General features: G+C 50.1%; 1 protein-coding gene across 3 annotated transcripts in view; it reads left to right on the forward strand.

Moving 5' to 3' along the window:
- Positions 1-13,540, forward strand: part of LOC135901211 (Krueppel-like factor 6) — a 397,383-nt gene that overhangs the window by 164,603 nt on the left and 219,240 nt on the right. For 2 of the 3 annotated variants that reach the window (XM_070531070.1, XM_070531071.1), the window contains exon 1: positions 7,093-7,349. The exons of the other annotated variant lie outside the window; for it this stretch is intronic. In XM_070531070.1, the coding sequence (XP_070387171.1) occupies positions 7,283-7,349 (67 nt within the window). In that variant the 5' untranslated portion in view covers positions 7,093-7,282. Of the gene's footprint in view, positions 1-7,092; positions 7,350-13,540 lie in introns of those variants that run through there. 3 annotated transcript variants of the gene reach the window in all.

The raw sequence follows: 13,540 nt of genomic DNA on the forward strand, positions 1-13,540 counted from the left end.
CATACAGCGGGGCTCCCCAGCCTTGCAAGTGCGTTTTGTGCGAACACTCCTTCAACCGCCTTTCAGTGTCTATCGACAGTAGCAGAGTCATTTTATAGTAGGTATGGTAAAACTTTGCCCTAGATGGACGCCACGGAATTCCTTCTTGTCGTGAGAGAAGTAGCCCGCCTCGTAAACTGTTCGCAAGAACGTACCACCCCGAACGCAAAATTTCATCACAGATCCGTCCGCCCCCCCCCCCCCCCCCCCTCCCAAAAGAAAAGAGGGAGACAGAAAGCGAAAGGTGCAGTGATTATTCTCGATAGAAAGTGGCTTTACGACGAGGTAACGAGAAAATTAAAGTTCTGCGTGATTTCAGCGCTCCAGAAGCTTTTGCAATCAGCTGTACATATTTTCTTGTCCGTACTTGGACAATGCGACGAGAATGCGCCGCGGACGGAACATAGATGTAATAAAGTATGCCATAGTTTAGAAATATTTATATTTTCCAAAAAGATGCGAATACCAATTAGCTTTGGCGCTCTTGCAATCAGCGTTACTAAAATTTTCCCGTTTAATCGTGCAGTACCATTTCGATTTAATGCTTTCAGAACAACCAGACATCCGGCCGCGCGTGTGCGTAAACGCACAAGTCGTCACGCGCCCCTGCGTGCGCAGAGGCGTTGCAGCGCAAGCGAGGTGCGATTATTCTTTTGCAGGTTGGAGCCCTCTTTTCCCACTCGACGGAAGAGTCTGTCGCGCCGTCTGTCGTCGCTTTCTCTTTGTCAAGCATACGGTAAACGAAATGGCGATTGCGTGGGTTTGTGTACTTACATTATTTGGCGGATGTGCCGTCGATTGTGTTTCGTTTGCGGATCGTTATCGTGATTCGACGCTCGCTGTTTCCCTTGTCCGTGGCTTTCACCGACAGCGTCGTCCGTTTGACAGCGAGCGACCTGCCCCTGTCTGAGGTGCTCTTAGAGCAGAAGCAGCATCTCTTCACTGGCCGTTGCACGTGCTGCGGGTGGCAGACTAATGAAATTTGGTCGCGATTACATGGACAGGGAGCGCCGCGCTCACTTTCCTATACTCTCTCTTGTAAATCTTACTATATAGCACGTTGTGGTCGGGCCTGACAGGTCCCCGCATTTGCTGATAACAGCGTTGATTGTAATCAGGCTCCGTTTATTGAGCGGCGCGGTTTTTGTTTCAAACTCTCGCGGAGAGGTGAGCCAACAAAAGCAACAAGGGCAAGTTTGCTCGGAACAAATGAGAAAGATAATAGCTGATTGGTGCCATGCTCAGTTGTTATATATAGTGGTACGTTTGCTTTCTTCGTATTATTGCGTCTCGCGATGAGTCTGCAGGAGGATGAGGTCGTCCGACCGTCCACGTTTATTAGGGCGTCACAGGTATAATAAACATTATTGCGCTTTTGAGATGATTTCAAGTACCTCGGCATGGATCGCCCTTGTGTGCACTCACGCAACCGCTGTGATTCTCGCTACAAAGTGTACAATCAGTTCTCCTAAAACACACACACACACACACACACGATATATATATATATATATATATATATATATATATATATATATATATATATATATATATATATATATATATCGTATATATATATATATATATATATATATATATATATATATATATATATATATCGTATATGTGTGTGTGTCTATACTGTTTCATTCTTTCCCCCCTAAGCACTACTTTGTCGCTGTCCACAGCGGCACTTGGCCGCGCACTGGCTGGCGCAGCCCGCGGTGGCCCGCTCGAGCGAGTGTCGCAGCGGGCCCAAGTTTGCGCATCTGCGAACTGCGCAAACTGAACCGTTCTCGCCAAGTGGCTTTCGGCCTGTCTCCTTCCCGCGGAGCGAAACTCGATCGCGCCTCGGGCCGGCTGGGACGCGCAGCCGTTTCCCAGCGCCCCCTTCTCGCCCCCGCGAGCCCGGTGTCTAATGCTCACCACACGATCCTGTCATCTCTGCGCGCGCGGTTCTTTTATTTTTAAACGCACCCGGCCTCGCGGGATGCGGGCCAACACACCAGCCGGCGGCCGGGCCGCGAACTTCCCCAAGTTTCTTCTTCCCCTGACGCATGCTGCCGGGTTGATTCCATGCACTTCCGTCTCCATAGCGACTGACACGCGCGCGCGCGGGCGGGGGGGGTCCGCATCGAAAAGAAGGAATCAAACCCTCCTGCGAAAGCGCGCACTCTCCGCGCGCTTTTCTCGGGAAGCGTTAGTTTTCTGGCCCGGTCGTCGCCGAGTGTTGTTGAGCTGGCAAGGGCCGGCGGATGGGTTCAGGCGCCTGGCGCGTGTGTGCCTCCCACGACCGTTCTGCTACTGCTCCTCTCGGCCGGGCAGCGCGCTCACGACTCGCCGGGACGCCGCCGCGTGGCGGCTCGTGTTTTCTCTGAAAATAGGCCTCGCAGTCTTCGCGCCTCCTCCGTTTCCACTGGCGCTGCTTATTCCTGCGCAGACCTAGGCGTGCGCCGGTGACGGCTTCGTCGCTGTGCCCGTGGCTTTGTTACCCTCGCAGACGTTACGCAGGTAGCGCGGTGCCCTTGCTCGCACGTGTAACGTGGTCGCAAGCTCATTTCGCTCGCTACTCTCTCTCTGGCACAATTGTGGCTCCACGTATACTGCGAAACAAGCCTCGCACTTGGGACATTACGTGTGAAAAGCGGGGAAGGTGCGCCAGACAATTAACTTTCGCGTATATGTCCTGCGTCGCATATGTATACTCACAAGCTTCCGAGGAAACGAGCGCTTTTCTGGCGTGTCAATGTTTTCACTCTTCTTGTGTCTGCTTGCGGGCGCCTTTTGCACGGCGCTGCATGCTGCCTTTCGTTCCCCGTGATGGTAGGTAGAAGTACTTACTTAAGGTTCACCAAACGAAGTCCTGCAGTATTGTTGGCGCCACCTCAACTAGAGGGTGTTGTTTGATACTCGTCCCCATCAGACCGGGGTTCGCTGCATCCTTGTTTCTTGAAGCAGTTACCTAGCTACCGAAAATGTGATGACGCTTGTGCCTCTTTGCTCCACCAAATAGTATAACTGTACAAAGTACACATATTCATTAAGCTGTTGCGTTTTCGCCCCACCCCTCTTTCTCTCTTCTTTTTCTCCTTTTCTTCTTCTTCTTCTTTTTTAATGAGCGAGTGTAGTTTCGCAACAGTAAGCTTCTTTCGTGTGTCTCCATGTCGCGTCTGAATCGGTTGCCGGCGGCAACTCCTTGAGAACGATGGCTGCCGCCATTCCGCACTTTCCTTTTTCGCGTCTCGCGAAAAATGAGAAGGGCAAACTGAATAACTAAAGTTGAAGGGAAACCAACAAGTGCGGCCCGAACTGGATAACGCTCGAGCAGATCGGACTGGTGTCGTCTCATTTGTCAAGCAAACATCTTCGTTTCAACCGTATTCGCTGCACGATAATCCGCTTTGAAAACATTCGAGGATTTCGTGCATTATCGATTTCGCTTTCTTTCGTATAACCGGGTGGCTCGTAATGCTTCTTCCGAGGGCCAATCTGCGCTGTTTCATTCTTATATTTTGAATCGGATACCGCGAGTCCTTACTCTGTAGCTGCGATTTCTTTGTGCTCGTTAAGTTCACTCCCGGCGAACGGCTGCCCGATGACTGAAGGTGGGAAGAACTAAAACGTCGCCCCTCTTCTCCTCCAGAGGCGCCGCACTGGTGTTTCGGTTCGACTCGTCGCTCGAGTCCAAACTGGAGTGCGTGCCGTTAAAGAAGACGGCAAGATTATCTCTCTATACGACGAAGGAAGCGCATCGCGTTCCCGCTTTTTTGCGCCATCCGCATAGGTATATCGCAGCATTTCTTTCTTTCTTTCTTTCTTTCTTTCTTTCTTTCTTTCTTTCTTTCTTTCTTTCTTTCTTTCTTTCTTTCTTTCTTTCTTTCTTTCTTTGTATTTGTTTGTTCACATCTTTTTAGGCCAATACGGCCCCGTAGTAATGGATAGCGGGCGGAATTCGGATTAAAGGCGGGGATCGAATCGGAGCTCCTGCGCCTCTTCCACCTTGCCGCAGACCTGCAGCTCACGCGAGGCATGCAACCTTCTGGCTTTTTCTGGCGTGCCCGATGCCTCTCCTTGTGAACTAAGGCTTGTTTGTGGGCGCTGCCTTTTTCTTTCTTTTGTTTTTTCCCCATCGAGCGAGTCTTCGAGAAACGCATATGCACCACTTGGCTCCCCGCGGAGGCTTCCTCGGAAAGTGGAGACGAATGGCCGGCACGCAACAACGCTCGGGCAACGCCGCTTCTTTTGTATATATACGTACCGTCGCATCACTTGTCTCACATGTGTAATGGACTATGAAAGCCCGCACCGTCAGCACTCGAGCAGTGCGCAAGGGGGAACAGCGGCTGCGACGACACGAAAAGTGTATCGCACAACGTTTCAACGGAGCCTCAAGAGCCAGCGCGGCGAGAGGCGCGCACTGTTTGCGCAGCGCCGAGTGCGCGCGTACCGCGAGCGCATGCATACGCCATGAACGATACCCGCCCCCCATCGGGCTCGCCAAATTCCCACACGGTCAGCGGCGGTGCCGGACACGCGTTTGTGTGAACAGGCGCTGGGCGTTGAGGCCTATCCCCTCGGCTTCTTCGGTGTCTCGCTTTGCTAGACTCGCGTGCGCTGCGGTGAGACGGTTCTTATATATATATATATATATATATATATATATATATATATATATATATATATATATATATATATATACCAGTCAGCATCAGCTTATTCGTGGAATTCTACATGGAGTGTGGCTATATTCGCTGTGCAGTGTGGACGAGCTTTTATTGAGCCAGATTTTATTAAAATAGGAGGTACTCGAGTCCCCGACCTTCTTTTTCTTATATTGGGTTTAGAGACGGGGTTGGCATATGAAAGCGCGAGCATATAATTTAGAAGTAGTAAAGTAGTAGCACGTAGTAAAGTGAATGTATTCCAGTGCTTTAGTTACGATTTAATGCAGTAAATTGTTCGCCTCCTGTGCTGGGTGGCCATGTCGCGCAGCACACAGTTATGCACGAAAGATGTGTTAACTGCGCACTGTGATTTCTCATATAGATGAAGTAATGTAGTCAAACGTACCTTTGTGCTTACGTGCGCTCGTGAATGCACACAGGTATTGGCATCCAAATTGGCACATTGGCATCTAAATGCTATCGCAATTCTCCCGGCGAAGACGGTCGCTTCGACTTCTTGCAATGTTTGTAAGTCCGCATAATCAGTCCCTGCTTCACAAGTGTCAATTGTCTGCCTTTGTACAATTGCGCTGTCGCGACACCGCAAAGCGACAATGGAAAAGAGAAACACGGAAATCATGCACCTTCGATTTCCGTAGCTGAATGCACGAGTTATTCGAATTATCCAATTGGTGCACCAAAACTTTCATTCTACAGCTACGGAAGACCACTATTTCTTTTTCCTTTTTTTTTTTTTTGTAGCGACTTGCACGCTGTAAAACAACAGACACCTGCCAACCCGCTGAAACAAATTGCCCTGTCCTTTTTAATTTAATGGAGATGCGCTACTGCAACAGCACATCTGCGTAAAAAAAAAAAAAAGATGTCTGAAAAACAAAATACAAACGCGACTAGCCATTGTCGCTTGTTTTGGGGGTTCTGGAGGTCAGACGCCTTGTTAGGCTTTCTTGCCTTGTCGACGGTCCCCTATAGGTGCCGGTTTGTTTATTTTTTTTTCTCGGGTTGCCTAAGATAAACTTCGAACTGTCTCGATCTCCACTAACTTCCTATCAGTCATAATATGTAAATGTGTGTGCGCAAATATCGTCATATCTATACATGACACGAGGAAACAATGGGAGCAAATGCAGCAAAGAAGCGGACAGCACAGGTGTGCATACATCTTTTTCACATGGCCGTTCACCTTCGGACATCGGTACCCTTATATTGTTTCGCACAAAGAACAACGGTGACCTCATCCACCGAAAGAGCTATCTATGTTGCGCTCCGCGCACATGACTACAACAACCTGCCCCCTCCCCGCCCTCCCATGTTGATCGCTTCGATAATTTCGCTTTCCGTGTGGCTTAGTTTGTTCGTTTGAGTGCGTTTCCATCAATACGTACATACAGACTACTATCCCAAACCACATAGCCCTCCTGTACCACTTGTACCATCAGGTCGCGAGCTTCGTATCAAACGCGTTCCCTTATGTTTATCTGCCCTTGTCGCGCGTCGCTTCATATTCATCATTACATGCGTGCTTGTACCAAGATAAAGCCGCGCATGCGCGTCCCATCGCACCCTTGCACCCACAGCACACAAGCGTGGCCATCCGAGCGGACACGCATTGAACACCGCGGCAATCGCGCGGCGACGTGTTGCTGGCCGTTGTTGCCGAGCCTGTTCCGCGGTCTCTTGCGCCACGGGTGAGCGGCGCTTGGGCGCTGTCGGCTATTGATTAACTACCTGCCTTTGTCTGCGCCTCCCGTCGTCCGCTGGTGTAGCCATCGTAGTATCGCCGGGACAGCGGTCGGCCGGCGGAGGCGCGCTTTGTGCCGATGCTCTTTTGACAAGAGAGCGCAGCGGGACCCCCCCCTCCCGCCTGAGAGACGCTGCCCGTCGCAAAAGGAGGGAGGGAGGCGGCGTGAGGAAGATTTCGGAAAGCGGGGATCATGTGCGCTTTTATGGTCGTTGGTCGGCGCGGGATCGCTCTCGATGCCATTTGTCTTCATTACGCTCCTCGGGACATCTGCGGATCCGCGGGGATTGTGGAATCGACCTTTCGTATATGGGCCCGGGAGAGAAGGATCCGCTACGTCCGCAACGGAGAGGGCCCGCGGACGCGCGCCGCCTTGCCCGCCGTCGTGTAAAACACGTGCTACGAAGCTTTTGCTCCTCATTTGGGCTCGCGCTTTATCGCCAGCACGTGTCCTTATTCTCATGGGAGGCTCCATTTCTTTCTTTCTTAACCTTTTATAATCCTAGTATATTGCCACTGCGGCGCTGTTTTTTAAACAGACAGTTCTAGTGACATTGCTGTTGCTGCGGCTATGTTGCGCTGAGGTCACGCTACCGAACTCTTATTTCTTTATGGACGGTACTATCGCTGCAATGGGAACTTCACAGCCGGATTCGCTGGGTCGCCGTAGGTATAGTAGCTCTCCGGTGATTGACGGCAGTATACAATACAGCATGCAAGCAAGCTGGTGGAAAAGAGATGCGGTACGTGAACCAGGTTCGAACTTGGGAGCTTCTCTTTAGCAAATTGACGCTCCAACCATCTGCGCCGACAGCACATGACCAAGTGCGAGCCCTACGTTGAGCGATGGACCAGGAGACTGTGGTTGTCGTGCGCGTGCCACGGTATGTAAACGACTGTCTCTATACCCGTAGACCCGTGTTCGAACAATTTCCGTTAAAATGTGAAATTCGTAACGTCGCCAAGCACCGATCGTTTCCGTTTCAAACAGATTTCTCGGGTGACACTCTGGCACTGAATTTAAAGGAACGTTATTCAAAGAAATGCACGCGATGACAAATCGCTCGTTTTGCCGCGCAGCCTCGTTGAGCGGAGAGAACTTGCTGGTAGTAGCGCGCTGACATGTTATCGGCGCTGCCGCGGTCTGATGAATTGGGCTAGAATGAAACTTGACCCGGGCTTGTGTTTTTGTCCTTTAAGCGTTCGTAATAGATTTAAGAAGTCTTAAATCACACCAGGATAATCTCTAGTTTCGCGATTATAAAGTGAAAGGAGCGCTTCTCGTTTCTGTCTTTCGTCCTGCCTTCCGTGTTTCATTCAAAATACTCGCTCAAACACTTAGTAGTAGCAGTAGTAGCGCAACGCTCAGCTTCCAGCTGTTTTCTTTTCTTCTTCTTTTTCTCATTTCTTTTTCCATTTTGTTTCGTTGTGTGCTGCGTCTTTGCGAGTTCGCGTTTCAGCGGCGCCTGAGAATTAAGCCGTGTACAACTAATTATCTGTGGATCGGTATTTTCAGCGCCTGGAAGTAATTAGCCAAGTGAGAATGAACTTGCCGTTATTGTGGCGCCGGAGAAATTAGCATTCTCATTACAATGTCGAAGGGAAAAAATAATTGCGATGAAACAAAGATTAGTGATGCCATCCAAGGACAAGGTGGCACTTTTCCTCCTTTTCTTTTTTTCTTTCTTTTTCTAACTCTTCACCATCGCCAAGCTTTGATTAAGAATTCAGCTGCGTCGTCATTTGTGTATTGAGCTCACTCCGTAAATGAAATTAGCATATTTGAGCTTTGCCTCCTTCCTATCTAAAAAAAAGAAAGGCGAAAAAAAAAGAAAAAGTATTTTGTTTGGTTCATTCTAACCTGAAGTCATGCGTGCACCGCGTTCTTCTCGGATTCGGGAGTGCAGCGACGCGCGACCGGGCAGCCATTTCTTCTTCCACCGACGTGCGCTGACATAGAGCTCACGTGTCGTCCTCTACGCCGCTCTCCGTCTTTTCCTGCGTTGTTTTTGTTTTATTTTTGTTTAGTTTTTTCGTTAGTACTTGGCAGCGCCTGCTGTGATGAAGACGGCGCTACACACAGTGCAGATGGCCGGCAGTGGTATCTACTTTTCTGCCGCCGCAGCAGCGCGAGTTGTTCGAAGAAGCGGCGGACGCGCTCTCGGTTTCCGCGTGCGTCTTCGCCCGCGCGTCGTCGCCGCCGTGGTGGGACCCTGCTTGCCGAGGATTGCGGCCGCGCGTTACTGCGGCGCCCGGCCGAGGGTTGGGCCCTGTTCGCGCACTGCCTGCACGGGGAGCCGTCAGCGCAGTGGCGCGAGCGCGAGGCGTGTTTGCGCAAGGCGTGAAAACAATGTGTGCGCTGCGGGATATGCGTCTCCGCATGAGTGGCACGCTCTCTCTTCTTGGGGCCGCGGGACCCGCTTGGCTGGTGCCGGGGACGCAGGCGGGAGGGGGGTCTGGCGCACAGGACGCGCGGCTGTGCAGTGCCGACTGTCGGGGCTGGCGGTGGGCGGCGCTCAGGTGTCCCATCAGGCACGCTACGCTGCGGACGGCGTTCATCGGAGCCGCCATTGTTTGGCGGTCGCGTCTGGACGCCGTCTGGACGCCGCCGGTCGTCCAGACGCTCCGCCGCCGCCGCCGGTCGTTTGGCGCTCGATTTCGCCGAAGCCCGTCCACTTTACTTGACCGAAACGCGGGCGGAAATGGTCGTCGGATTTTGCCCGGGAAGAGCGCGCGTTTCCCGGCGCTGTCGAGAAACTTTCTTTCTCGCCGCCTCTTCTCCCCCTGTCTCCTTCTCGCCCTCTGTTGTCATTTCTTTTCTCACGGAAGTCGCCCTTCTTCTTTATTCTTTCGGGGAGACGAGTACATGTTTCTGTGGGCAGATCTGACGAGAAGGCCATATACTTTCGGTCTTTTTTTCTCTCTCTGCCTATTCTTTCTTCTTCCTCCCCCTTTCTCTCTTTGTCTTTTTGCAAGTGAATGTTTTGAGGAGGGATAAAGTAAGGGTCTTCGATATGGCACTATAGTATACGAATACGCGTCCTTGCTCAGATGCGTTTACGCAGTCTGCCCCATTGAAGCTTTTCCGCATGCGGTTAGTTCCAAATATCCATGTTTTCAGCGATTTTCACACGAAAGCAATAGAGGATCTGTATCAGTTTGTCATTTCTGCAGTCAACCGTTTTACGGAATATAACGTATTGCCTGTTGCGTCCATAACATCTGGTTAAAGCTGTGAATTATTTCTCTGTATCCGCCACTTATGTGATGCCCCGTGTAGAGGGGTCCTTAAGAATAACAAAGTGAAGTGAAGAAATAAGCCAGTAGCCGTATGGAATTGTCAGGCTGCAGACGGGAATGATTCGAGCCTCGCGCTCATACCGTAGAGGAACCTAGTGTTCTTATCAGCTTTAGCTGGCTGCAACGTATGTATACGGGGCTCTCGGTGCATTCTTAAGGTAAACAATTTATTAGTATGTAGATCGCAAGGACACAACGACAGCGGCCAGCGAGAGATCAGAGACGACTGGCCTTTTGTAATTCCCAGTTCGCGCCAGCATCGCCGTATCCATAACCTGGTGCGCGCACCGCTTCACGCTAACGTTGACATTTCTGATTGGCCTGGGTACGCTGACCACTGACTGTGACAACATGACTGTGAGCACGGTTGTGTTGAGATATATGCTTGGTTGTTTTCCCGTTTAGCATGCACTGCGATTTATTTGGCGCGGCGAGCTCGGACTGTGTGAACCTGCGGTGGCAGCGCGGTATATGTCGGCCGTGTGCATTTTGCATGTGCACCGAGAATAAATGTTTGCGCAGCAAACTAAACGTGCCTCAACTGCGTACGCGGAGAGCTGCGTCGGGCCACAGCTGCAGGGGTTGACTCAACGCGTTATCTGGCGTCCACGCACCGACGCTCGTGCGACTTAACCATTCCTCCGGTCACGTTCTCGCGTATACGCGGGGCTTCTGCGGATGATACCGGCGGGTATTCCACCGCGACGTGATACGACAGCGCCTGGGACTCTGGCGAGTTTCTTGAACTCCTCGAGCGGGCGAATGCCATCGTGCAGCAGGGGGCCAGACCATTGTGGGCTGTCTCCGTCGTTAGCGCGCCGGCCGCGGTCATATATGGCCTCCGCAGACACTGCGGCCGAAAGCGACGCAACGCGAATCGAGGCAGTGGGAACGTGGCGAGACGCGATGCGTCCACATGGTCGTTATGCCCATCCATTATACTCTCTCCTTCGACGCTGTATAGCGTGTGTGCCGGAACCCCCTTCCTCGCCATTCATGCAGGGCGACGTGACTTTCTTTTTCTCACCGATGCACAAGAAAGCGAGATAACGAAAGTTCTTGGCGAATTTTTATTCCGTCATGCGCCGAGTAACTATCAGGCATGAACATCAACAGGATTACACGAGCTTTGGCAGGCTTTTTTTGATGACAGAATAATGGGCATGTCCAATTGGCAGTTCGTAAACGAATGGTGACAATGACAATGATGTTTATTTGCATCAGTACATGGCGCGAGGGGCATGCAGAATGGTGAGACGCCGAAGGGCGAATGCAGTGGTCTGGACAGACATTTAACTCTGGCACTTAGCGGTTAACTTTTTCAACCTTACGATACATTTAATGCATGTTGTTCTGTCGACAACGTCGTGTATGTCATTCGGCCAATCGGAGCCATTGTTTTCGTATGTTCGTGCATCAGTCCTTTCTTTCGTTTTGTGCGTTGGAGCATAAATGAGTCCCGATTTACGCTGCTCAATCGAACGACGCCTGTGGAACTGGCTACATACAAGCACAAAGGGAACAATGCGGGCAACGGGATATCGCTCAGTGTCCTGCGGGTGGCTGACTTCCCTGAAGAACTATACGGTGCGGACAAAGTGTTATATCAAGAACTGATAATGTTCTGCCGTCGGAAACTTGCGACTAGTCGTAGTCGCATGGCTCTCATGTACACACTTAAGATACGTCATGGTTCACGCCTTCAGCTACGAGACGTACTTGAACCACGGAGCAGCCCCGCCCGTGCTTCGAGTCTTATACGAAGGCTCATTTAGCTTTTCTGCGAAACGTTAGTCTCAATATTGTACCGCGATTAGCTTGCTGTTTGCCATACTCACTATGCTGTGCGAGGATCGTCTATTTTGTGTGCGTAATTTCAATGTGTCATCGCATACATCTGGTGTAGCGTGCTAGAGGCAAAATCAACGGGTAAACAAACCGCTTCAGGTTTGCTCCTCGACTTTTGCGCTTTTACACTTCGCACAACATCATCGAATTTCTTGTCGTGGTATTATTTAGTACGTCTCCAACAGTCGCGACGTTAGTACCTTTAGAAAAGAGTCATGCAGTTAGTTGCCTGCGTTCTTATTTTAGGATATTGAAAGAAAAAATCATGCGCTTACCGCTGCTTTGTTCTAGCTGAGATCTCGCAGGTAGGTTGCATTATTTGGTCCACATTGCTCAATACATATCTAGACACTCTTACTTTCCTGGTTTGTTCAGAGAGAAAAAAACAAACATCGTATGCAAACCGCGCAACTGGAGAAGCGTGTAGCTGTACACGCGTGAACTGGCTTCTAAACTAAAATTCTGGCAAATCAAACAAATAAGCAGATAGGGCGAAGTGTTTTAGTGAACCGTGCAGACAAAATAAGCGGTTGTGTTGCGAAATTTACGTTGATAGCTCTAAGATAACACCAACTTTAAAGTTAGAATGAAAACGCTGGCCTCTGCAGTCAAGAAACTATATTCTTTAAAAAAAAAGGAAGGAAGAAAGAAAAAGAAAAGAGAGGTAATCTCTTTTGATACTTGCGATGGCGGGTAATGTGACAAATTGATCGGCTTCTGCACCAGATTCGTTTCGCTCTGCGCTTATAAGCGCACGACAGTTTTCTCTACCATGCGAACTGGGCAGCCGCGAGCGTTGTCGGCATTTAACCATGTGCTATTCAAATGAGCACTGAGACCCTAGTTGATTTATGCACTTGAGATCAATGGTATCAGAAATTTGCGTTGTTGTGACTCGGTATCCGAGCGGTCATAATGGTTCCGTGGCTGATGATGTGCCAGGTGCCGGGCGATCGAGAGGTCCGGAGCGACGTCCACGAGATGAGAAAAATGGTTTATTTACGAATTTACGTGATGAGGTTTTACATGTATGAGCACCGGCACCAGTATACGAGCAATCGCAGGAGCACCCGAACGACTAGGAGCATTTGTACGAGTGGGAGCGCACCCCACAACACTCAAGATGCACTTTTTATGTGTACCCGCCGCGGTTGCTCAGTGGCTATTAGCCCCGAGAATTAGGAGTGGCGCCCTCTCGCGAGTGACGTCACGGCCAGGACGCCGCTCGCTCCGGCTCGCTCGGCTGCCGCGCGCGCTCGTTCCCTTCGTGTATGCTTGGGGTATGGGTGGCCCGAGCCGTACGTATTGAAGAATACGTCGACTTCTTTCAGCTGCCATACCTTAACCACAGTTTCTTCTTCAAAAGCGTGTGAGTCGAGAAACTTTGCGGCTTGGATATCGCAAGCTAGGTAGCGTTAAAGGGGTCTACTAGGTTTTGCAATGCCAGTATGCGCCGTGTCTATCGGTAAATTTTGACTAAAAAAAGAATATCTGCAAATTCAACGCGCGAAGTTGTGTATGATGCTTCGCTAAACATTAAACATTCATTTAGTATTTAGCTATGAGAGGCATTGCATTTTACGTGGAAGAAAAATTTGGTAATTGGCGTCAACATGTTATCTGATTTTAGAAAGACACTGCCCAGCGAAGCTCTCATCATGACTCCTATTACTCTGGTGTGTTGTTCTATTCAAATATGGCCATTCATTAATGCGTAAAAAAATAGGCGCGCATTTCTTATGAAAAAGTTTGCTGCTACTTTCATCCCCCTCTGAAACAGGCCTCCAAAAAAACGAATTGTTCATGGTTGCTAACACGACGGCGCGTCATGTAGAGTATTTACATAGTTTTTCACAAACACCATAGTAGCAATCACCTGAGAGAAAAGTTTCGTTGTTAAGATCGAGAGCCACTCAATCGAAAGTGA

The sequence above is a fragment of the Dermacentor albipictus genome, chromosome 1, assembly GCF_038994185.2.
Source record: "Dermacentor albipictus isolate Rhodes 1998 colony chromosome 1, USDA_Dalb.pri_finalv2, whole genome shotgun sequence".
In the NCBI taxonomy this organism is placed as follows: domain Eukaryota; kingdom Metazoa; phylum Arthropoda; class Arachnida; order Ixodida; family Ixodidae; genus Dermacentor; species Dermacentor albipictus.